At 47.0% G+C, this 26,366-nt stretch overlaps 1 protein-coding gene across 9 annotated transcripts in view; it reads right to left on the reverse strand.

Moving 5' to 3' along the window:
* Positions 1-26,366, reverse strand: part of LOC135918099 (uncharacterized) — a 703,603-nt gene that overhangs the window by 651,698 nt on the left and 25,539 nt on the right. For all 9 annotated transcript variants that reach the window (XM_065451754.2, XM_065451756.2, XM_065451757.2 and 6 more), the window contains one exon: positions 6,861-7,081. In XM_065451754.2, the coding sequence (XP_065307826.2) occupies positions 6,861-7,081 (221 nt within the window). The remainder of the gene's footprint in view (positions 1-6,860; positions 7,082-26,366) is intronic.

Here is a 26,366-nt window from a genome sequence, read left to right on the forward strand (position 1 = left end):
GCTGCCCCGGTCAGGCCGGACACAAAAACCCCCAGACCACTATGTACCGTAGGGTGAACGAGATGCTACATTGGGATGACGTCACGCCAGCTTATGGCAACAGTTATCGCCGCGGTTCCTCCTCCTCACACTCCCTCTCTAACAGTCTAGCACAACGCCTACATTAACACGCATCAAAGCAATAAACGTTGTCTTGGCCTAGCCACCACTGTGTATGGTACGGATTCATCACTCACCTTTAGCTACTGCCTTGCACTTGAAGACGACATAGGGTGGGAGCTTGCGTCCATCTGCCGTGCACGTCAACATGATGGTAACTCGCGTTTTCTCGTGGCCAGTGGACCGGACATAAACTTGTTTAGAGCCCTTTTCGTGCACGGTGAGGGGCGATGGCATGTCCAGATAAACCAGCATTTGGTGAGCATTGCCAATTCACCCCAGCTGGAAGTTCTTAGACTTGCACAGTGAAATAACGAGGCGCTGGAAAGCCAGAAGCAGCTCTTCAAACGATTCGGGCAGCTTTTGCGAAATTGATGTTTGGTAGCGTAAGGAAAATCCAGCATGGCACATGTAGCAATAAATCCAGTGCTTGCTCGCTTTGAAGGCGGAGCTCGGTAGCCCTTTTTCTCTGGCAAGCTCCTTAGCTTTTGCCTGCATAAGCTCTATGCTCACAGCTAGATGCGCGACTCGCTGTTGACATACGAACTCCGTCAGGGCCAGTTCGATTTCCAGGAAGGTCCTGCTCTTTGGGTTGCGAAAGCTTCTTTGCATTCTGGTGCATGCGAAAAGGGCTTCCTTCTGTAGACGACACCGGCGAATGCTTGCCTCGGGGACGCCAAACTGCCTCCCAGCCGCACAGTTGCCGATGTTCTGCACGGCTCAAATAACCTTTCTATTGAAAGCAGCCAAGTACTGTTTTCGTGGTCCGGACATCTTGGTCCTTCAATGCGGAATAAAAAAGATGCACTTCGCGAAGTGTGGTTTGCACGTGTGCTGCCAAGGTGCGCACTCAACAATAAAGAAACGATGCTGTAGCTGTGCATCAATAACGAAACCAAGCTGTAGCCAAGCAGCAATAACGAAGTCAAGCCATAGCCACGCAGCAATAACGAAACCAAAACTTCTAGCCCAAATTTCTGACTGAAATTTTTGTTTGGATCCGCATATAGTACGAAACGAAAATTTGGAATGCTAATAATAGGAAAAAAAACTTGTATTATATGTGGGTTTTTACGGTACTTTGTGCATGCTTCACTGTGTAACATTGCTGTGATGAGGCGACGCTGACTTTCGGGAACCGGCATTATGCAACACATTGTACTTTCCTAGCTTCAAACCAATCGCGGAGATTGCAAAGGTGGAGATGGTGCCATTGCTGACTGCGGCGAATTCTTTTGATGAAACAACACGGCACCAAATGCAAGAAGCTTAATAGAGAACGTCGAAGCAGCTAGGCCAAGCGTTGCCGTGGTGGTGGCTACGGCTACCTGAGGATCTGCATGCAAGAGCACCGGTTCGAGACGGCGAGGGACTCAAAATGGCGGCAATAGTGGCTTTGATTAATGCTGTTTTGGACCCACGGTTATGGCAGAAAGTCTGGAAAATCGGATGCCGAAGGGTTCTTGAGTCCGAAATTTCACACATCCTTATTACATTGACTATGGGGTACGTGGTGATGCCGCGAAGCCGTTCAAATTATCGGGCATGTCCCAAAAATCGGGCGTTCGGAAAATTGGTTGTTGCCTGTACACTGGCAACTCCTCCAACCGATGACACGGCGTCAAAAACAATTCGTTACGATTCCTCTCTGTTACTCGAGCCAGCATTACTGCGGCTTTTTTTTTTTTTCAATGAAGTTACAGCTAATTTGCCCTGATAGAAGCACAAATTCCCAGAGTTTTCCCTAAAATCACTGAGAATTCCCAGTTTTCCCGGTTGGTACACACTCTGCACGTCCGAGGTTTCGTTTTGAGTGAGGGCAGGTTAGCCGTGCGCCTTCAGAACTTCAGTCAGCATTTGGGATTGCGCCGTCGATCACAACGGAGGTTTCGCCTGCAGAGGACACAGCCAGCAATAGGCTGTGTGCATTCAGAACTGCATGATTGCCACCCATCCATGACTGCATCGACAGTGACCACGGTTTCGTTCACAGCAGCTGCAGTGAGCAATAGCTTCATTTTGACTCAGTGCCATGCCGCAGCCCCCACACTGGCATAAAATTCACTGGCTACATTGCAATAGACGATGACCTGTTGCTGACCAGCTCACTGGTGAAAAAGTAATCAGGATGAGCACGCAGTAGCGAAAAGCATGTCTTGGATGAAGACGCAGGTTTTGCGCCACAGCTGCAATGCGACAGAAGCTGCTGCGACCGCTAGTCAATGGCAGGATGACGAGAATTGTGGCTTCCGAACTGCTTTTGTGCTAAGTAGAAACAGGATTCGCAGATTTATTCCTTAAATAAAATCATGTTAATGTATTAAGCATTTGTTTATAGTTGTCCTGGTACCCTCAATGATTTCACATTCAGTTAATTTGGACTTTTTCTCGGCCCCGCCAAATACAAATCAACAAGGTTTTACTGTATTGAGGTTCACATACATGGTGTCCCATGAAGAAGCTAAATATATTGCTATATCAAGAATTTCGCTACATTGAAGTTCGTTATATCGTTGTTTAACTACTGACATTGCTATATGATCAGTAGGCACCATGGATATAGCACAGTAGAGTCGTGGTGATACGGTCATGCCTAATACAAGTTTAGTACAAATTTTTCCAGAGTCTTGGCCCAATTTTATTAGCTTACAACAGGATAAATTTCGAATGTTGCAAACTACTTTTCGCGCCATGGTGGATTACACGAACAATCGAGCTGCTGCGCAATCCCTGGCGAAGCCACTGGTAACGCCAGCTGCTCTAATCACATTCTTATTGTCAGGGCAACCTCTGTCTCATACTTGACCTACCATATTTACCCGTATTTACCCAATTCTAACATGCCCATGAATCTAACGCGCACTCTAGTTTTTTGGGCTTCAAATAAGAAAATAAAAGCACAGCTGAATGTACCAAGCACCTGATTTATAAGATAATCAGTCAGCATGCCCAAAATACAGCGTGCCCCCACGTTCCCAGCCAGAACAAAAGAAGACATGCAGAATTTACCTTCAAAGAACATAACATTTTTTTTAATGAGCTTTAACAATGAAAGTGGCGCGTCATCTTCGCCATTGGCCACGAATACCAAGCATAGAGACACGGTAATCTCGAGTGATCGGTTTTAGAGATACTACTCAGGGTGTCTACCAAGTTGACATTTCCAAATTCCCTGAGTTTTCCAGGTTTTCCCTGAGCCCCTTTGCGAAATTCCCTGAATGAGCCAGAACTTTGTTTTATGTCAAGACAGGCTGACACCACGTTGCCAGATGCTGTCACTCTCTAGTAAGCATGCTGAAACAAAAAAAATGACTTAATCCAGTTTGAATAGTAACGAGTAATATCTATTTTATTTAGAAAGAAAAGAGAAGGAAAGTGTTAGTAAATGCACAGCGAAAGAAATGCTAAAGCCCATTCCAAATTGAGTCGAACATTTTCAAATACGAATGAAAAGGAGATGCATACATAAGTAAATATTTTTAATATCAGCTATTTCTATCAACTGATAGCAAGCTCATCTGTATGAGGTCCTGAACTTTGTCATGAGGTCCTGTATGAGGTCCTGAACTAAGGTTCTCTCTCAGCAGCTGGGAAGTCAACCTCAACTGTCCTGACATACTCTCAGCCCGTACACCACATCTTAGTGTTGGGTTTCACTGCTTAAACAATTTATTTTGGTTTGGATGAGGGACACCTCTGTCTCAGCATCAGCCAACACTTAGTTTCTTTAGCTCAAGCTCCTTCAAAAAGGCGCCGGCACCCTTCCTTTCCCGTTGATTCCTCAGTGCGTCGGTCCTTTCTGTTCTCATCCTCCTTCTACCACGCTTTCACCACATGGATCATCTGAAGCATCCTCTTGGTCAGTTGTACAGTCAACATTTGATTTTTCGGACTTCCGAGGGGCCGCAAAAAAAAATTGAAAAGAAAACGGGCAGTCTGAAAAAAATTATTGCATGTCTTTAACTGCCTTTAAGGGCTAAAATTACCACAGGCACGTCTGAAAAAGCTCTGAAGGCCTGCCAGTACGCTTATTAGGCATATCAGGGCTTGTACTGTGACAGGAGATGGGGTGCACGCATGTGTAATTAAGGAATACATACTGTGTCCCGTGACAATTGCCCCCTTCCCACGCTTGTTATGCTTCACCGCCTAACACTAATGTAATGAGGCGAAGCTAACTTTCAGAGACTGGCATTACGCAACGCGTTGTGCTCTGCGAGCTTCAAAGCCAATCGCGAGGATTACAAAGGCGGAGTCGGTGCCATTGGTGACAGCGGCGAATTCTTTCAATGAAAAACACGGCACCGCACGGCAAGAAGCTTAATAGCGAACATAGAAGCAGCTAGGCCTAACGTTGCCGCGGTGGCGGTTACGGCTGCCAGCGGATCTGCCTGCGAGAGTGCCGGTTCGAGGCGGCGAGATAATCAAAATAGCGGCGGTGGCGGCTTTGATTAATGCCATTTCAGACCTGCAGTCAGGCAATATACATTGACTATATGGAGTACGTGGTGGTGCCGCAAAACCGTGCAAATTATCGGGCATGTCCGAAAAATCGGGCGTCTAGAAAATCGGCCGTTAACCACTCTGGCAATACATCGTGCCGACGACACGGTGTCAATGACGATTCGTTGCGATTCCTCTGTTACTGGAGCCAGCATCAACACGACTTTCGTTCCCTTTCAATAAAGTTACAGCTAATTTTCCCTGATAGAAGTCCAAATTCCCTGAGTTTTCCCTGAGTTTTTCCAGACTGTTCAAATTCCCTGAGAATTCCCGGTTTTCCCGGTTGGTAGACACCCTGCTACTGTTACTTTTACGAGACTATGCACCAGACTTGTCAAAAGTATGCTACCAACAGCATTCCTGGCACCATGTGCAGAGAGCGAGCTTGGCACAGCACCAGAAACACTGGCAGCCAATTACACCAGCACGTTGAGTGCTGAGCTGCACAAAATTTTGCACAAGTGATTATGTCCAAAAATTATTGGACAAAAATACCACACAAGATTATAGTCGAGCACTAAGTCATACCGACAGCAACCTTCACAAAATCATGCTCTGTTGCCATTTCGTGATGACAATGACACTGCGTTCGATGGATATGACGGTAGCCTGTTGCCAATGAAGCAAACGCGCTTTTGGTTTAGTATTCGACTGTAACATGCAGGCAATTTTCAGACCCATTTTCGCGGAAGAAACGTGCGCATTAGATTCAGGAAAATAGGGTACCTCATGCTCGACTCCAACCCTGGTCCCAAGGTGCTTACAGGACCATGCAACTCGTCTTTCTACTTTCAATATACAGTAAAAGCTCATTAATTCACCACTCATTAATTCAACGTTTCGGGTAATTCGAAGTGGCCACCACGGTCCGTCCAAGGGTGCACTGAAAGCAATATGTAACGCATCCCGCTAATTAACCCTGAAATCCGCACCGCCACCGATAATTCGAACTTCACGCCATCGTGGATGGGGAGAGTGCTAGTGTGCAAGAGCATGCTGGCGATGCTGGCTTCACTGTGCTGGCCTCATTGCTTTGCTCTTTCCATCTGTGGCCAATTGTTTAGGCCCGAATGGAGAGAGATGCACTTGCGCGAGGCCAGGCTCGGCCAACACCTCTGTTGCAGGTTGGTTTTCTCCCTCTCCAAGTACCTTCAAGATAAGAAGATGGGCGTGGCACTGCGTGTTATTTATTTTTCTTTCTCCTTTCATATAATGTCATAGAGGCTATGCTCATTCTCTACGAGGTGTTCTGCCGAGAAGCGACACCAGGTAATGTCTAAAAAATGGCAGCTATGACGTTTATCGGCACTCACAGTACCAAAAAAGCATGGCCTTTGAGATTCATGGCTATTATTCGAAGGAAAGCATTGCTTCGATACGTGTTTCGACGCCAGTGCAGCAACGATAATACAACGGAGACCAACACTGCAGCAGGTTGTGGTGTGTTTCGCAAATGCATTTTAGAGCACAGCTCTTGTTCCGGCGGCGAGCGTCGGTGGCGCAAAGGCGCATTTATAGTCCGACATTTTGGGCACGGGTCGCTTGCAGCCAGTTAGGCTATGCCACTTACACTGCACCAGCTGAAATGCCGTCCCCTCTAGATGCGCGCACCGTACCTGTGAGCGCTGCTTTCTTCGAAGCATGCATAGAACAATCCCCAATCTGCGCACCGCTTTGAACGGCTGCCTGCGACCATTGATGAAGCAGCATGGGCACCTGCACCTATTTTTCTTCGCGCCATGCATTGCGGGTCGGGCCGACGAATGCGTGGATGGAGCAAGAGCTTTCTTAACGTCAAGAACGCCGGACCGCATTGGCCACGTCTGGTTACGTTGGCTGGGCCAGTGCGGGCCAGGCTGGGCCAGTGCCTATATATACGCCTTAACTGAGCGATCTTTTTTTCTGACTTTCATTATTATGAATTTAGCATAATACAAATTTTCGTAGCATTCCCGCAGAATTCGAATTAACAAGGTTTTACTGCATTAAAATAGTTACTGGCAGCCCAAATAACAAAAAACAAGCACATATTTCGTGCAAGTTTTCTGATAAAAGAACTGTATCAATTACTCGATCCACTGAGGCAGTCAAAACCCAGATCAACACTGCTGGTGCCATAGCATCGTACAATGCTGTCCATGTTGAGCCAAAGCTATTGGCATCTGAACCTGTCGTGTGCCAGTGGACGCCAAGCCCACCTGACAGTGCTGGCCTGCTCCTCCTGTTGAGTAGGGGCGGTGGTAGTGGCAGGCACCGCTGTGGTCATCAGGGTGCCTTCGGTGCTGACGGGAGCAAATACCAATGGTGCAGCAGCCACTTGGTTGCTTCCTTCGAGCTGCAGTGGTTGCAGCTGACCCAGCACCAGCTGGGAGCCACCACCCACCAAAGCCTCCCCAAGCAGAACAGGCTGGCCATCCTCCTGCACACAGAGACCGACCACAACTTGTACCAACCGTTTCACTCATTTCACACAAGGCTATTTACACTTTGCACATTTTGATACTAGGGACTCCTACACTGGCTTCATGAGTGGAGGTAGTGCAGGATGTTGCCATTATCTATAACTTGTGTGGAGAGTCTATAACTTGTGAAGAGAAACCTACATGAAGCCATTTTTATAGCAGTAGTGTGGTATCAAAACTACATTCTGAAACACAGTTTCGATGTGTGCAGACACCAGATGAGAAGCAACCAGGCTGGTGTTGCAAATGCATGGCACCATTTTGTCCACGACTGTCGGTGCTGGCATGGTGACGATAGCCACTTTGCTATCAAAGCACGAACCTTACACAACAAAAAGAGTAAGATACTTCGAGGTTATGGTCGAGCAGATGTAACATCAATAATAGCGAAAATGCAATCATTCCTCCTTGATGTCGTTGTTGAGTTTAATGGCGCATAAGAAACTAAGGCTATCATGTGCCAACCACAACGTATAATGTATAAAAAAAAGCTGGGTACCCTCGAAAAGTCCTTTTCTAATAGAGGGCCCCGAGGATTCCAACAAATTAAATAAATGCCTCAGCCTTCTTCTCAGACTTGAGAAAGTAGATGAGGTGTGTCACTGGATGTAAAGGAGAGCAAGGTTTTCAAGAAAACTGGCTAAAAACATGAATTGTCTCAACCAGTGCATCTTCCCTTAAAATCAATGAAGGATGAAAAGGAATGTGTTCACTGTAAAATGGCGTCAAATATTTTTTTAGCAATGTCTCGAGTTGTTTGCATGAGAGTAATATGTGGGTTACTGTAAGTTCATCTCCACATTTGTCATAAACAGGCTTGTCTTTTTTTGCCAGCAAGAAATTGTGGGTAAGGTGTGCATGTCCAATGCAGAGGCGACATAAGACAACTTCGATAAACCATTCTTGGTGTGAACATGACTTCCCCTCTTTTACGATGGGTTTTACAAGGCATAGCTTATTGTCCATTTGATTGTTCCATGTGGACTGCCATTTTTCTTTCAGTTTATGGCATACTAATTTCATGCAGTCTCTGTAAGGAATTTTTATGTTTTTTTATTTTCTTATATCGAGCTTTCGCTGCACACTCGTCTGCTTCCTCATTGCCACAGATTCCTACGTGGCTCGGCATCCAGCAAAATTTGATGTTTTGTTCCCCAGTTGTGGCTCTTATGTTGTGTAGGATGTCCCCGATAATTGGCAGAACTGCATTCCTAGGCTGAAGTGCTGTAAGTATGCTTTATGAGTCTGTGTAAATGATGTTATTTTCAATGTTTTCATTTATTATTCTTTCCACAGCCATAGAAATTGCATAACTGTCTGCAGTGAGAATGGATGCACATTGGGGCAGCCGTACTACATTTTCCCAGCTATTCTGTATCACAGCACTTCCCACGTAGTGTGCACCTTTGGAACCATTGGTATAAAATGCTGTATATTCCCCATATTTTTCCTTTAGTGCTAAATATTTTTGCAATATATGTTCCTGCGGCATTAGTTTTTTTCGGAAATCATGTTATTGAGAAGTCACAAACAGAAGGCAAGCATTAACAGGGTGGCAGTGGACCGGGTTTCTGGGAAATATTAGGCAGGGTGTCTGTTACATCTAACTCTTGGAATTTCTCTTCAAAACGGAGGATTGGTCTGGTAGCCTGGGGTGTTTGTGAATAGTATTCTAGATGGGCACTTGGTAACTATTGGGTAACAAATACGTTTTGGCAGAGAACGGATTTTTAGAGCGTTGAGCATGTGAGCATGCTTCGTCCGTCTGCAAGTGGGGGTTCGTTAGTTTCTACATACAAACTAGTTACGGCCAATGTCCTGTAGGCACCAGTTGAGAAGCGTAAACCTCAATTGTGTACCGAGTCTAATCGTTTTAAAATATGATTATCTGTCAGAGCCATACACTATACACCCATCGTCCACGGAGAGGCGTATGATGGAGCGATAAATTCGTAGAAGGCATGCCGTGAAAGGTCTTTATGTATGTTGAGTGCTCTAGAGGCCTTGTTTTTCAGTGTTTATGTGAGGTAAGAAATTAAGTCTCTTGTCAAAAGTAATGCCTAGGAATTTGTGCTCGTTGTTTACTGGAAGTTCGGATTCATTAATATGTAGGGTGGGATCAGTCTGTAAACCTTGTTTCAGTGAGAACATAACAGCCACTGTTTTCTGTGGGGAAAGCTGGAATTTATTTGTATCTGCCCATGTTGCTAGTTTATTTATTGTTAACTGTACTTACCTCTCACATGCTGATACGTGTGAGGATGTGCAGGCTGGAGATCATCAACGTAAACTGAATACATAATGGATTTCGCAATTATTTGTCCTAGGGAATTAATTTTTACAATAAAAAGGGTAGTAGTTAAGATACACCCTTGTGGTACCCCATTCTCCTGACTGAAGTTCTTTGAGAGAGTTGAACCGAGGCGTACGTGGAAGGAACGGTTCCTCCTTGATTTCATGTGCAATATTACTAGGCGTAGAGTTGAGGAACACTAGTGCGTCTATAAAAAATAAATTGGGTTCTTTAGTTCAACGCTTCATACGAGAGCGAAAGAGAATTTCTAACCCACGGTCGCCCTGGTTTATTGCTGCTCTAGAGGAGCTTTCAAACAAAAAGAAAGTTTTCTCGTCTCACTAAGCAAAGTAATAACCCGTCACTGGACTGCTTATTTTCAAGGAAACATGCAGTAAAATAACAACATCAAGCATGCAAAGGATTTGTTTAACACTACTTTGCCGGAAATGTTGCAAACTAACTCATGCAATTAATAAAGGGCAAATCAGACATCAACACATTCGTAGCAATTGGTAGAACTGCTACGATTGAGACTAATTACTTCTCTCCACCTTGCAGGTTTCTGCGGAACTATTACATATAACCCGTGCAAGTTCTGGAATATTGTCGGTGGCTCGGACAATTGCCTTATCCAACTAGCATGTGATGATAACATATTTGTACCTCCTCCCCAATGCTGCTGTGTTTAACAATGTGTTTGTTGCTTTTTACAGTGATAGCTGTATATGGCTAGCCAATTCGTTCAGCCGTCCGTTTGTCACCTCTACACTAAAAGCTCCTTCGGTGCAACCCCATGCGCACAAAAAGAGAGAGAGGCGTGCAATTGTCTGCACCAGTAGTAAAGTCGTGGCTCTTCGTCACAGCCGAGCGGGCGCGCAGCAGTTTCTCCCCAGCTCTGAAATGGGTCGGCCACATGTCATATATACTTCTGAGGAGCAGGCAGCTTTCTATCAGCAATGCCACGAGCAGAACCGGGAATGAGCTCATCTACGACGTGCCAATGCTGCAGTCCGGGCACAAAAGCAGGCTCGTGCAGCCAAGCGCAAGCAGCAATTGCATACCGAGTATCTGGCAGCCTACCAAGCCGCCATTTAATGAACCACTGGGATTAACCTAGTGATAAACACCGAGGCCACATGTTTCAGCTTCACTGGTTAACCATCTGTACCGAGTACTTGGGCGGTGGTTTTTTTTTTTAAAGCACGCCTGTTCCTTCCATGTTTTACGGTAACTTTCCTTTTATGGATCCTGTAATCATTGATTCTGTAGGCAATGGTAAACTCATTAGTAATGTTAAAATTTGATCATCGCCTGGCTGTGATTCAATTACCATATATACTCGCATAATGAACACGATTGAACACGGCATCATACAAAATGTGGACGTGCGCAGCAAGGTGCGCTACAGTGACCATAGGATGATAAGAACTCGAATTAGCCTAGACCTGAGGAGGGAACGGAAGAAAGTGGTACATAAGAAGCTGATCAATTAGTTAGCGGTAAGAGGGAAAATAGAGGAATTCCAGATCAAGTTACAGAACAGGTATTTGGCTTTGACTCACGAAGAGGACCTTAGTGTTGAAGCAATGAACGATAATCTTGTCGGCATCATTAAGGAGTATGCAATAGAAGTCGGTGGTAACTCCGTTAGACAGGATACCAGTAAGCTATCGCAGGAGACAAAAGATCTGATCAAGAAACGCCAATGTATGAAAGTCTCTAACCCTACAGCTAGAATAAAACAGGCAGAACTTTCGAAGTTAATCAACAAGCGTAAGGTACATAAGCTGACATAACGAAGTATAATATGGATAGCATTGAACATACTCTCAGGAACGGAGGAAGCCTAAAAACAGTGAAGAAGAAACTAGGAATTTCCAAGAATCAGATGTATGCGTTAAGAGACAAAGCCGGCAAAATCATTACTAATATGGATGAGATAGTTCAAGCAGCTGAGGAGTTCTATAGAGATTTATACTGACACGCGTACTTTATCGGGCGACCAGGTTTCGCCGCCTAGCAAATGTTATCGCACAGCGCGTGACGCGCCTGCATGCATCCGAAGTTTCTGGAAAGTTATCGATGCTTCCATTCGGTTGTCTGTTGTCGCCGAACCTTGTGCTATGAGATTTCATCACGTGACGCGAATGGCGTAGAACTTCAAGAAAGGCACGCGGGTTCCAACGATTAGTCTGGAACATTCGACGACTGTTGTATAAAAGCCGACACGCTTGACCCGCTGATCAAATTTTCGACTATCGCCGACTGTGTTCGCCGTTCTCGTTGTGATTTAAGTGTAGCCTGTTTTGTGGGCACAGGTTTGCCCAATAAAAGCTAGCTTTGCCTTTCACAGTATAGCTACTGTGTTCTTTAACGTCACGACCACGTGACATCTGGTGGAGGTGCTTTTGGTTCATGTACCGGACGCCCCTCGACAAGCCGAGATCCAAGCCCGGAACACAAAAACAACACCAACGTATCCCGGACCATCAAGCAAGCCGCCGTCTTCAACAACTGCCCCCGGAGCGCAGACTTTTGCCTGAGACGACCAGGAAGATCGCCACAAAGTCCATCCCAATGGTAGCCCCAGCATCCCCCATCGTGCTGCAGCAGCCCAGGGAGCCTCCGACGTTCCATGGTTCAACATTCGAGGACCCGGAAAGCTGGCTTGAGACATACGAGAGGGTCGCTGCTTTTAACAACTGGAACAGCGACGACAAACTGCGACATGTCTTCTTCGCATTGGAAGACGCTGCCAGGACGTGGTTCGAGAACCGAGAAGCCACCTTAACGACCTGGGAGCTGTTCCGAAGCGGCTTCCTGCAGACATTCGCAAGCGTCGTACGCCGAGAGCGAGCCCAAGCGCTATTAGAAACCCTAGTGCAACTACCAAATGAGACCACAGCAATTTTTACCGAAGAAATGAACCGCCTATTCCGCCACGCTGACCCTGAAATGCCCGAGGAGAAGAAAGTCTGCCTACTCATGCGTGGTGTGAAGGAGCAACTTTTTGCCGAAATGGTACGAAGCCGACCGAAGACCATCGACGAGTTTCTTCGCGAGGCCACCAGCATCGAGAAGACACTTGAGATAAGAAACCGGCAATTCGACCGCCGCACGAGCTCGACAAACTGCGCCGGAGTTCAGTCACTGGCCACCGACGACCTACGCGAGACTATTCGAGCGGTCGTGCGGGAGGAGCTACAAAAGCTGTTCCCATGATCACAGCCTCAAGTGGCTTCGATTGCCGACGCCGTACGTGAGCAGCTCCAACAACAACTCGGAGTAGCCCCTGAATCGCCGCAGCCTCAGCCGCAAGCGGTGACCTACGCCACCGTCGCCCGCCGTCAAGGTCCCCTTCCACGACCACGCCAGGGCCCTGTAACGCCGCAATTCCGTCGACCACCACCGCCGCCGCCAGCACGCCCACCCGTTTCCCAGCGCCACTACCCGAGGAAGACAGACATTTGGCGCACTCCTGACTACCGCCCGCTCTGCTACCACTGCAGAGAAGTGGGTCACGTCTACCGACGATGCCCATACCGGGAGATGGGACTGCGAGGTTTCGCCGTCAACGCTCCGCCCCCGCAGCAAGGTGAACACCCTCGCGATATTGCCGACTACCTCACCGCTACTCAGTTGAGCTCTCGACGACTGTCGCGTTCGCCATCACCAGGCCGCTACCTGTCGCCGCAGCGCAGACCATACACTGGCCCAGCCGGGGGCCGGTCAGCGAGCCCATTTCCGGAAAACTGATAGCAGCATCCGATGGAGGTTCAGTTGCTGTTCGTCGAACTGACGAAGATCCTCCGCCGCCGACGAAGACACCATCTCGACGACATAACGACACGCCGCCGTCCCGACGAAGTCAGGAAGCCAAGACTACACCGACGAAAGACGACTTGACGACGCACCGTCCCAGCTTTAGTTCAACACGACGCAGCCGTGATCCGACGCCAAGACCTAACTGCAACGCCAGACAAAGAACCACCGACCTCGACGTGCTTCTCGACGGCCACGCAGTTACCGCCTTAGTGGACACAGGGGCCGATTACTCCGTAATGAGTGGACACATCGCCGCCCAGTTGAAGAAGGTTGAAATTGCGTGAGAAGGCCCTCAAATTTGGACCGCTGCAGGACACCTCATAACGTCGGCTGGAATGTGCACGGCAAGAATTACCATTCGCGACCGGACTTACACTGCCACCTTCGTTATCCTCCAACAGTGTTCACGAGACGTCATTCTCGGCATGGACTTCCTGAACCAACACAATGCAATCATCGCACTGATGTCGCAGTCGGCAACGCTGTCGCAAGATCGAGTGATTCCGCCGGAGAGCCTTCCTAGTCCCCGCGCCTTGAGTGTGCTCGAAGATCAAGTGAGCATCCCGCCTCGCTCCAGCATTGTTTTTTCGGTCAGCACCGAAACACCCGCTGACATTGAAGGCGTCATCGAAGGCAACCAACGTCTACTGCTCGACTGTGAAATTTGCATCGCTAGAAGAATCGCTCGACTGCACGGAGGAAACACTAAAGTGTTGCGCACAAACTTCAGCCAGGAGTTCAAGCACATCAACAAGGGCACGACAATCGCATACATCGAGGAAATTCTGGAAACCAGCAATGCGGTTGTCCTCTCGGATTCTGCCGCATCTACCCCGACGACCGTAGTTCCCGAACCAGACTTCGACATAAATCCAAGTGTTCCCATGATTAAGCAAGAACAGCTGAGAAGTTTACTTCGACGATAACGAGAGTGCTTTTCGACGATATCAATGATTTGACGAACGCCTGTTGCAAAGCATCGCATAATAACCGAAGAGTGTGCTCGACCACACCGCCAGAGCCCTTATCAAGTTTCTAGGCGAGAACGTGAGGCTATAATGCACCAAGTCGACGAAATGCTGCGCGACGACATCATCCAGCCATCCAAAAGCCCGTGGGCATCTCCTATAGTCTTGGTTAAGAAAAAGGACGGAACTCTAGGTTTCTGCGTCGATTATCGTCGTATCAACAAGATCACAAAAGAAGGACGTATTCCCCTTCCCACGCAAGGCGACGCATTGGATCGGCTCTGCAACGCTAAATACTTCTCCTCGATGGACCTCAAGTCTGGCTATTGGCAAATAGAAGTCGACGGAAGAGATCGCGAAAAGACGGCCTTCATCACGCCAGACGGCCTCTACGAGTTCAAGGTTATGCCATTCGGACTGTGCTCGGCGCCTGCAACGTTCCAGCGCGTCATGGACACGGTATTAGCAGGATTGAAGTGGCAGACCTGTCTCGTTTACTTGGATGACGTCGTCGTCTTCGCCGGAAATTTCGACGATCACCTCAAGCGGCTTGCGACAGTACTAGAAGCCATCAAGTCGTCAGGGCTTACTCTGAAGCCGGAAAAATGCCGCTTCGCTTACGATGAGCTTCTGTTCCTAGGCCACGTAATCAGCAAATCTGGTGTCCGTCCAGACCCGCAAAAGACAGCTGCAATCGCACAGTTCCCGCAACCCATCAACAAGAAGGCAGTGCGTAGATTCCTTGGCATGTGTGCCTACTACAGGCGCTTTTGTCAAGGACTTTTCACACATCGCCGAGCCGTTGACACGTCTAACAAAATGTGATGTGGAGTTCAAGTGGGAAACGCCGCAGGCCGACGCATTTGAAGAACTCAAACGACACATGCAGTCGCCGCCGGTACTTGCGCACTTCGACAAGTACGCCGATACAGAAATCCATACTGACGCCAGTAGCCTAGGCCTCGGTGCCGTTCTAGTCCAGAGGAGAAACGGAGTCGAACAGGTGATTACTTACGCTATCCAGTCGCTGTCAAAAGCAGAAGGCAACTATTCTACAACCGAAAAGGAATGCCTCGCCATCGTTTGGGCTACAGCTAAATTTCGCCCTTATCTTTATGGCAGGCCATTCAACGTCGTCAGTGACCATCACGCGTTGTGTTGGCTAGTGAATATAAAGGATCCTTCAGGACGACTAGCGCGGTGGAGCCTCAGACTACAAGAATACGACATCACTGTCACCTACAAGTCCGGACGAAAACACTCCTATGCCGATTGTCTATCACGCGCACCCACTGACCCTCCGCCGCAAGATGACGGGAATGACGACGCCTTCCTTGGAATGATAACCGCGGAAGACTTCGCCGAACAGCAACGGGCAGACCCGGAGCTAAAAGGCCTCGTCGAATATTTGGAGGGGCACACCGACGTTGTCCCCAGGGCATTTAAGCGCGGATTACCTTCCTTCACACTTCAAAACAATCTACTCGTGAAGAAGAACTTTTCACCAGTCCGCGCCAACTACCTTCTTGTTGTCCCGTCAGGACTTCGTCCAGAAGTATTGCACGCCCTGCATGACGATCTGACCACTGGACACCTAGGATTTTCCCGGACACTATCGAGGATACAAGAAAAGTATTATTGGCCGCACCTGACCGCCGACGTCGCCCGTTATGTCAGAACATGCCGAGACTGTCAGCGACGCAAGACACCGCCAACAAGGCCAGCCAGATTACTACAGCCAATCGAGCCTCCTTGCCGACCATTCCAGCAGATCGGGATGGACTTGCTGGGACCCTTTCCGACGTCAACAACCGGAAATAAGTAGATTGCCGTGGAGACGGACTACCTCACCCGCTTCGCTGAAACTAAAGCACTGCCGAAAGGTAGCGCAGCCGAAGTGGCGAATTTCTTTGTCGAAAACATCCTGCTGCGACATGGCACCCCAGAAGTCCTCATCACCGACAGAGGAACGGCCTTTACAGCGGAGCTCACTCAAGCCATTCTGAACTACAGTCAGACAAGGCACAGGAGGACAATGGCCTACCACCCGCAGACGAATGGTCTCACGGAACGCCTGAACAAGACCCTCGCCGACATGCTAGCAATGTACGTCGACGTCGAGCACAAGGCGTGGGATGCGGTCCTGCCGTATGTAACGTTCGCTTACAACACGGCGGTGCAAGAAACAACACAGATCACGCCGTTTAAGCTGGTTTGCGGCAGGAACCCGACGACGACGCTCGACGCCATGCTGCCCCACGTCACTGACGAAGAGAATGTTGACGTCGCTAGCTATCTCCAGCACGCCGAAGAAGCCCGACAGCTCGCCCACCTACGGATCAAGAACCAACAGAGGACCGACAGCCGACACTACAACCTCCGACGACGCTTCGTCGAGTACCAGCCCGGCGACCGTGTTTGGGTTTGGACCCCGATACGCCAACGAGGACTGAGTGAGAAACTATTGTGCCGCTATTTCGGACCCTACAAGATCATTCGACATATTGGCGCTCTGGACTATGAGGTCGTGCCAGACGGCATTTCGCATTCACAGCGGCGCCGTGCATGATCTGAAGTGGTCCACGTGGTGCGTCTGAAACCCTTTTACGCACGCTGACGAACTTCCTTATTTTGTTGTTTTCTTTACTACAGGTGTTTTCTTTATTACTTTCGTTTGTATGCAGCATCGGGTCGATGCTTCTTAAGAGGGGGGTAGTGACACGCGTACTTTATCGGGCGACCAGGTTTCGCCGCCTAGCAAATGTTATCGCACAGTGATGGACGCGCCTGCATGCATCCGAAGTTTCTGGAAAGTTATCGATGCTTCCATTCGGTTGTCTGTTGTCGCCGAACCTTGTGCTATCAGATTTCATCGCGTGACGCGAATGGCGTAGAACTTCGTGGAAGGCACGCGGGTCCCAACGATTAGTCTGGAACATTCGACGACTGTTGTATAAAAGCCGACGCGCTTGACCCGCTGATCAAATTTTCGACTATCGCCGACTGTGTTCGCCGTTCTCGTTGTGATTTAAGTGTAGCCTGTTTTGTGGACACAGGTTTGCCCAATAAAAGCTAGCTTTGCCTTTCACAGTATTGCTACTGTGTTCTTTAACGTCACGACCACGTGACAATACAGTACCAGTGGCACCCACGACGATAATGCAAGAGAGAATAGTCTAGAGGAATTCGAAATCCCACAGGTAACACCGGAAGAAGTAAAGAAAGCCTTGGGAGCTATGCAAAGGGGGACGGCAGCTGGGGAGGATCAGGTAACGGCAGATTTGTTGAAGGATGGTGGGCAGATTGTTCTAGAAAAACTGGCCACCCTGTATAAGCAATGCCTCATGACCACGAACGTACCAGAATCTTGGAAGAACGCCAACATAGGTAATCTTATTCCATAAGAAAGGGGATGCTAAAGACCAAAAATTATAGACCAATCAGCTTACTGTCCGCTGCCTACAAAGCATTTAGGTAATTGCAAATAGAATCAGGAACACCCTAGACTTTTGTCAACCAAAGGACGAGGTAGGATTCCGTAAAGGCTACTCAACAATAGACTATATTCACACCATCAGTCAGGTGAAAGAGAAATGCGCAGAATATATATAGCCCTTATATATAGCCCTATATATATATAACCCTTATATATAGCTTTCATTGATTACAAGATTACAAGCGTCAGGTAGTCGAAAACTCAGTAGTCATGCAGGTATTACGGGATGAGGGTGTAGGCCTGCCGTATACAAAAATACTGAAAGATATTTATAGCGGCTCCATAGCCACTGTAGTCCTCCATAAAGAAAGCAACAAAACCCCAATAAAGAAGGGCCCCAGGCAGGGAGATACGATTTCTCCAATGCTATTCACAGTGTGTTTAGAGGAGGTATTCAGAGACCTCGATTGGGAAGAATTGGGGATAAAAGTTAATGGAGAATAGTTTAGCAACTTGCGATTCGCTGATGATATTACCTTGCTTAGTAACTCAGGGGACCAGTTGCAATGCATGCTCACTGACCTGGAGAGGCAAAGCAGAAGAGTGGGTCTAAAAATTGATCTGCAGAAAACTAAAGCAATGTTTAACAGTCTTGGAAAAGAACAGCAATTTACAATAGGTAGCGAGGCACTGGAAGTGGTAAGGGAATACATCTACTTGGGGCAGGTAGTGACGGCGGATCCGGATCATGAGTCGGAAATAATCAGAAGAATAGGAATGGGCTGAGGTGCGTTTGGCAGGCATTCTCAGATCATGAACAGCAGGTTGCCATTATCCCTCAAGAGAAAAGTTTATAACAGCTGTGTCTTACCAGTACTCATGTACGGGGCAGAAACCTGGATGCTTACGAAAAGGGTTCTACTTAAATTGAGGACGACGCAACGAGCTATGGAAAGAAAAATGATGGGTGTAACATTAAGGGATAAGAAAAGAGCAGATTGGGTGAGGTAACAAACGCGAGTTAATGACATCTTAGTTGAAATCAAGAAAAAGAAATGGGCATGGGCAGGACATGTAATGAGGAGGCAAGATAACCGATGGTCATTAAGGGTTACAGACTGGATACCAAGGGAAGGGAAGCATAGCAGGGGGCGGCAGAAAGTTAGGTGGGCGGATGAGATTAAGAAGTTTGCAGGGACGACATGGCCACAATTAGTACATGACTGGGGTTGTTGGAGAAGTATGGGAGAGGCTTTGCCCTGCAGTGGGCGCAACCAGGCTGATGATGATGAATGAACTCGATTGCATCATAAATGCAGCCCCAACTTTGCTCTGGAAAAGTTGTATTTTTGTTTTCCTTCGCATAATATTGGCACTACCAACTTTGCTCCTGTGCAGTCCCACAATCGAACGGCTGCACTTTAGTTTTCCAGAGAGACTATAACCTTTTACTCTTGCACATGTGTTTAGAGCAAGTGCACTTAATCTCAATGCCCGTCGTGGAGTTGGAAATAATGATGTCACATGAGAAATGCCGAGATCACGTAAATGAAATTCTGCAGCTAACTTATGTAGGCTGCACATCCCCACTAGTGGCAAGCATGCGGTGGTTGGCACACTGGCTGTGGTCTTGATGACTAAGACGCCGATGGCAAACACTGACAGTAAGCATGTGGTAAGAACAGGCTGTTCGCTTTGGACATGACAAAAAGAGCAGCCAAGATAATCCTCAGCCTGTTCTTACTGCAACCTTGCACACTCGAGAGAAAAAAACAAAACTGCAATTGGCTCTCTGTAACAGTTAGTTTACACAGTTTACAGACTTTGATGAAATGCGGGAGCACACAATGCACAGCCAGGCGAGACATGCATGGGAGAGTCAGAGTGAATAATGGGCAGCCCTGGTCAGTGTAGTAGTGAGCATAGCCGGGCATAGTGTCGAATTCGCATGGCTAGCTCTTCTGCCCCCATCTTTGGTTTCACTGTGTGCCTGGGCCCTAAGTCAAGCGGGACAGACAGTTTATGTGCTCACAAAACAGAAATGCTGAACAGGCACCAATAAACTTTGACATGCCAATGAACAGGTCAGCCGGGGAAAGAGATGCACACAGCATGGTTGTCAGAACAACAGATGCGAAAAAAGCAGCAGACGGCTAGAAGCGGCCAGCAACCTCAACGACAAGTCTGGATAGTCCGATCCAAAGTAGAAAAAAACTCTGCTACGGTTTGCAAATAGTATAGGAGTTTTTACAGCAAGATTATCAATGCATTTTTTTACAGCAAGATTATCAATGCATTTTTCAAATCAGACTCATTTTATTTCTCAATTTTTGTTCTGAAAAAGTTACCACAATATTTACCCTGCATAATAAACACACCCTCTAAGTTTACTTCAGTGTTTTGGGAGAAAAAAGTGCATTCACTGCGCGAGTATATATGGCACATCAAATATATTGAAAATGATCGAAGTAGGCTCCTGTTATTCTGTACAATACTTTTGCTCAATCTTTAGAGTGCTCTACAATTCACGGTGATTGGAAGGTAGGGAAAGTGGTTACTGTCCATAAGTCAGGTAATGCACATCTTCTTGATAATCACAGACAGAGATTTAATTTTACAGGCGCATACATTTATTCTAATTTATTTGAATTTCTAGAACGCAACTAATTCTTCACTAACTCCCAGCATGGTTTCAGGAAAATGTCCTGTGAAACACAGCTATTAGCTTTTAATAATGATCCCTTTATCCATAACGACACCAGCTCTGACCCTGATTGCATATCCTTGGACTTTGCTAAAGCTTTTGATAGGGTGTTGCATGACTTACTTCTTAAATTAAGCAAACTTAACACGGTGTCCATGTTTGAAGATTATTATGGTCTTTTTAGAATACTTTGCATTTTTACACTTTTCAGTGCCCAACAATATATTTAAAGGGTCCCGAACAATATTAATATGTGCAGAAACACTTTAAATGGCAACAATAGGTAACAAGGATATTTCAAGCTTAATAAAATTGCAAGTACGAATTAACATAAACACGTGATATGGCATAATATTGTTACGGGGATGTTGGGAGTGTAGAAAGACAGCATTTACAATATATATGCAAGATGAGTCAGAGTAGTCAGGATGGCTGACCACCAACAACATGCAGCAGCCAGCGTCTCGTGATCTTCTTCCTCTCTCTTCTTTTATCCTTCCGTAACAATGTCAAATGGTCAATGTTATCTAACAATATAAGCATAAGTGATGTGACAAGTTGATGAAATTAATACAGAAGGAGCTCATTATATATATATAGTTTGGGAATCTGTCAAGGGTTGTATGAAAACTAGCTAGAAATTATTATGGAATGAATGAACTTATATGGAGTGAATTCTTTACCTGTGCCGGGATAGAGTGATGAGATGGGGCTACCCTTACATTAGTATAAAGGCTACGTCAGTATTAACGCTAGTTTGCTTACTTCACATCATCTTTCAGCAACCTTTCTTGCAATCCACATGAGTTGCAATCTTCCTTGGTGCATACATGTTGACTATGTTACTAACAAGGGAAACCACGTGCTGGGTTACCTACGATAATTTTTCCCGATCACCTTCATCCACAGAACTATACCTATATAAAATGCTCGTTCACCCTAAATTATATTCCGCATGTGGATCTATATGGGACGCCAAGAACGCTTCACTTCCAGCAATTACTGGATCCACTCAAAATCGCGTAGCTCATTTCATTCTATGCTTTTCATTTCATTATCCCCGGCGGCAGAAGCACCGTCCCGGTGCGTCTCAATATCGGTGATAACAGGAGAGTAATATGGCTTGAGGCGTGCAGCATGCACAAAGTCAGTGGAATTCGGGGCAGACGAGGCACTGGTACTGGCTGGGGCGATTTCATAAGTAACTGGAGTCACTGTACGCAGCACTCGATATGGGCCTGTGTACCGAGAACCTGAGCAGACGTCAACTAAAAAGGCCGTGCCGTGGTCATCTCACGCATCATTGCAACCGATATGCCTAAGGGTAGAACTTCCTTTGTCAGGCCAAAATTGACGACTGGGAGGCATATCAAGCACAGGAAAAGATGATAGCACATCGACGAAAGTCAAGGCTTTAGACGGCAGCCGGACGAAGGCAGTTGTACTAAAGTTGTTCAGTAGTTCGGCATGAATATGCACGAGTAGAGGATGTTCGAGGCAAAGGGTACCGGCAGAACAGTTGATCAAAGCTGAATGCGCCATAAGAAAGTCGAGTCCGAAGATCAGGTCATGGGCACAATTGGTCAGCACAGTAAAAAGAACAGGAACGTGGTGGTCGGCGATACTAATACGGGAAGTACACATTCCAGTGACGTCAACAGTGCCACCATCAGCCACACATACAGCTCAAGTAGTAGGAGGCGTGAGAACCTTCCTCAGTCGATGATGGAGGTTACAACTCATTATGGACACCTGGGCTCTAGTACATATTAATGCCATCAAAGGGACACCGTCGACGTGAACATCAAGTAAGTTCTGGTCCATTGGGAGCATCAATGGGGGAGTTCTACACGACAAAGATAATGCAGCACTACCCCCAGGAGCTGCACGACATGGTTTTCCATCCGGGAGGGTCCATAATTGGTCGGTGACGAATAGCGGCGTGGCTGGGGCGACGGGGACCAACAGCTCTGAGGTGACGGCGAGTGAGCACGACTGTCATCGACAGACACACCTGAGGTAGGAGGCATACGGCGAGGAAAGTAACAGCACGGGTTGGCATATGGGCGAGGAGATGGGGAAAAGAAGCTCGAATACGGCGACGTCCAGCAGGTGCGGCAGTGGCGAGCGACAAAGCCAATGAGGAGGCAACGGAAGCAAATGGGTTTGTCACCCGGAGTTCTCCACTGGGTAGGGTTGCAGTATCTGGGAGGGGAATATTGATCGCTGCGAGGCGTAGGTGTCGGCACCGGCTGGGTGTCAGGTCGGGAGACGGAGCAAGCAGCAGAAAAACCAAGGTTGGCAAATTCTTGTTGCACAAGTGCCTGAATGAGAGAGATCGCTGGGGCCAGTTGGTCAGTGGTGGGGCCAAGTGGGCATGGATGGAACGGCGCAGGACTTGTAGCCTCGATCTCGCGATGAACGATAGGGTGATGCGCTCATTTAAGGGTGGTGAAGCAGTAAAGTCGATACAAGACGACGTCGCAGCCGTGTTAGGGAGCTGGGAGAACTGTGGAATGTCGCGGCGGCATTCCTTGACAATGACGTCAATGATGGACACATTGTTGAAGACCAACAAGTTGAACGCATCGTCCGAGATCCCCTTAAAACATGGCCGACTTTGTCAACCTCGGCCATTTTGTCGTCGACTTTTCGGCAAGAAGCGAGCACATGTTGTATGTACGAGACATATGATTCAGTAAAAAATTGAACTCGGGTAGCAAGCTCTTTTCTAGCAGCCAGCTGCCGACCGGTGGGATTTCCAAAGAGGTCGATGAGCTTCTCCTTGAAAGCATCCCAGCTAGAGATCTCATCCTCGTGTGTCTGGAACCAAACACGAGGAGTTCTGCCCAAGTAGAAGAGGTCATTCGCTAGCATAATGGTAGGGTCCCAGCGGTTGTTTCAGCTAACACACTCATACAGGCTGAGCCAGTCATCAACGTCGACATTATCTTGGCCGGAGAATATGCCATGATCGCGGAGATTGGTAACTATAACGTAGGTGTAAAGCAGTGATTTGGGCTTGTTGGTAAGACATCGTAGGTGGTTGTCAGGGTCGCAGGAGGAGATGCAGACGAGGTGCCGTCACCGGGAGCCATTGTGGAAAGCAGGACGGTGCGGCCGCTGCGAAGCTTTGTGGCGAGAACGGGGAACGGTGCCTTCCACCGAAATGTTATGCGATGGAAGGAATAAGAAATGGGGACTATTTACAAAGTGTACTTACAAAGGATAATGCAGCACTAGCCAGTTCAGCCGACAGCTCAAGAGCCAGAGAGCGTGCGTCGTCTTCGTCGGGGTGCCCGCGTGCATTAGCCACGAGGAACACGTAGTATGCATGTACCAAATACACAGATAGCGAAGGTTTGCTGCCGAGTCGGACAGCAAAGCACTGGTGTGACCATGTGTTACAGACAGTCACAGAGGAAGGTGAGCTAATCCAAGTAGACAAAATTATCACACTCACAGATACTCTGGGCTGTTTCAGACTGTGCGCTGTAGTATAAGCATTCAGAAGTTGACTTTGTGCGTATTTGTGATGTATCTCGCTGCAGTTTGTCCAGCTTTGTTGCTGAAACTTGTACATTTAGCTTTGGGCAACGTGCAAAGTCAGGTACTTTTTGTCTTCTTATGCAGAAGATGACACGCAGTCTGCTCTGATTGGCTACAGTCAGCCAAGTGTAGCAGATGACGTCACAGCCTGTGCCCAGCACTACACTCACCTGCACTAAGTGTAGGTAGCCTTACTACATTTATTCTACTTACGAATTCATTTGTTGGAGTGCCCTAATGACATGACAGTAAGGGCGAAGAACAAAGAATCAAGGTTACTTTGGCAGTGTTCTAAAATAATTGCACATCCAGAAATTGTACTCAGAAAAATGATGAAAATTTGGAGGATACCTTAGCTTGGCCTTTAAGAGTGGAACGCAACAGCATTCAAAGATTCCTGACTGCTTCTCATGCTTCCCGGCAACTGCAGCGTATGTAACCATAATATTTAGTGGGAAACGTTAGCGGCGAATGCTATGCACGAAGGCAGACTTTCTGGTCGAAACACGGTCTCTTGCGGAGGCCGCAATGCGGTGGAGGTGAGTGCCATCTGGGAGTCTTTCAAGGAAGTAGGCACACTGCTCTGTGGACTTTTTATGCACCGGCGTGCGCAAATGGCAGACGTTATCTGTCTCTGGTCTGCTTCGTAGAAACGCTGGAAAAGAGGTTTGTTTGAGTTTCTGCGTAACAGAATTTTGTTTCCTCGTATATTCAAATTACAATCTGAGAGCTGTCATGTCTGTAGGTTGTGCTTAAGTAGAAGTTTTCGATTTTTCCACGTATTTTCGCTTGAGAAATTCAATTAATTCAGTGAATTCCTTGCATCACATGAATATTTAGTACCTCGGAAAAGCTCATGTGGCCTGTTGTACATTCCTCGTTAACAATGACCTTAGAATTCTGCAGTCCGATAAGGAAGGTGGGTTTGTTGTCCTCCCGAATACTTCGTTCAGTAAGAAAGCCAAAGAAGCTTTGAACAAAAACTTCAAGGCAGTGTGAGTAAAACCAGAAAAAGTGAAAAAAAAAAAGAAAGTGCTTTCGAGCTGCTAAAGAGGCTTAACCTGAAGTCAGAAAAGACTGTTAAGAAGAGCAATGGTGATGTGCTTTCCACATTTTTAACTGCAAAAACACACAAGCCTGAATGCCCTATGAGAACCATAGTGACAGAAGAAGGCTCACGGCAGAAGCCTGTTGGAAGATTCTTGCAACATTCCTTGAATGCCGTAGCGACTGGGGACCCTTTCAACATTGACAGTTCAAACGTAGTGATCGACGCCTTGAGATCGGGAGCGCTAACAGCGAATACGGCCTTTTCTGTGGACATTGAAGAACTGTATTATTCTATTCCACATTAAGAACTTTTTGTGGCACTGCTGGAAGCTATTGAATGCCAAGGAGAGACTTCTTTTCAAGGTAGTTGCGGCCTCTCGACTGAGAGTTTTATGGAACTGTTATCTTTTTACTTGTCGGCAACTTTTGTTAAATTCAATGGCAAGGTGTTTTTACAGAAGAATGGTATATGTACAGGGTCAAGTGTTGTGCCGGTACTGTGCGGTATTCTCTTAGCGAAATTCAACAAGTCTCTTTCAGATGCCATTACCGATTACCGTGTTGCCTGCGTGTTAAGGTATGTTGATGATTTCCTTGTTCTCTTAAATATCAGATGAAGTGATTGTCTCATTGATATCATTTGCAGTATCTTACCAGCTTTTCAGCATTGCTCTCGACATCTTAGTTTCACCCACGAAGCACCACAAGAAATTTCCATCAGGTTTTTAGATTCGACTCTAACCTTTCATACTGAGGGTCACATTTACTGGGCTTAGAATTCAAGAACTAAAAAGACGTTGCTACCGTACCAATCCGCTCACTCGAAACTGGTCAAGCGTGAAATTGCTTTTTTGAGCTTGTCGAATGCACTGGAAAAGAGTTGCATGCATCTAATGCAAAACAGTGCAGTCCAGCAAGAGAGGAGACTGTTAGCGGCAGGCTATCCAAAGACTTTGATCACTGCAGTGGCTGAATCTGTGTACAAGCGTTTGAAAATGAAAAATGGGGGATCGCGAAGTTCGAGACAAAATAAAGAACTTGGTATGTACATGGCATTTCACACAAATTGAAAAAGGTAGCAGCAAAAAATGACGTCTGTTTGGTTTGTTCTGCACCGTGTAAGCTTGCAAAAACTTTGCACGAGGGTCTTGCAGCACAGTTGGCGAAATAGTACGTGCAATACCAAGCATGTCGTGAAGCACCACATGTGCGACACATGTGTAGTGTACAGTATTCCTTTGAAATGCGGTAGAGATTACATAGGACAAACTGGTCGCTGTGTGAATGATTGGATGCGTGAGCATGCGAATTTAATACCCACAGGCACAGGAGGTAATCTTCTGCTGCATTGTAAGAAGTGAGGTTGTAATCCCATCTTCAGTGACGCTTCAATCTTGGGGAAGGCTAAGACTCA

Source organism: Dermacentor albipictus, chromosome 3 (assembly GCF_038994185.2).
Source record: "Dermacentor albipictus isolate Rhodes 1998 colony chromosome 3, USDA_Dalb.pri_finalv2, whole genome shotgun sequence".
NCBI classification, from domain to species: Eukaryota; Metazoa; Arthropoda; class Arachnida; order Ixodida; family Ixodidae; genus Dermacentor; species Dermacentor albipictus.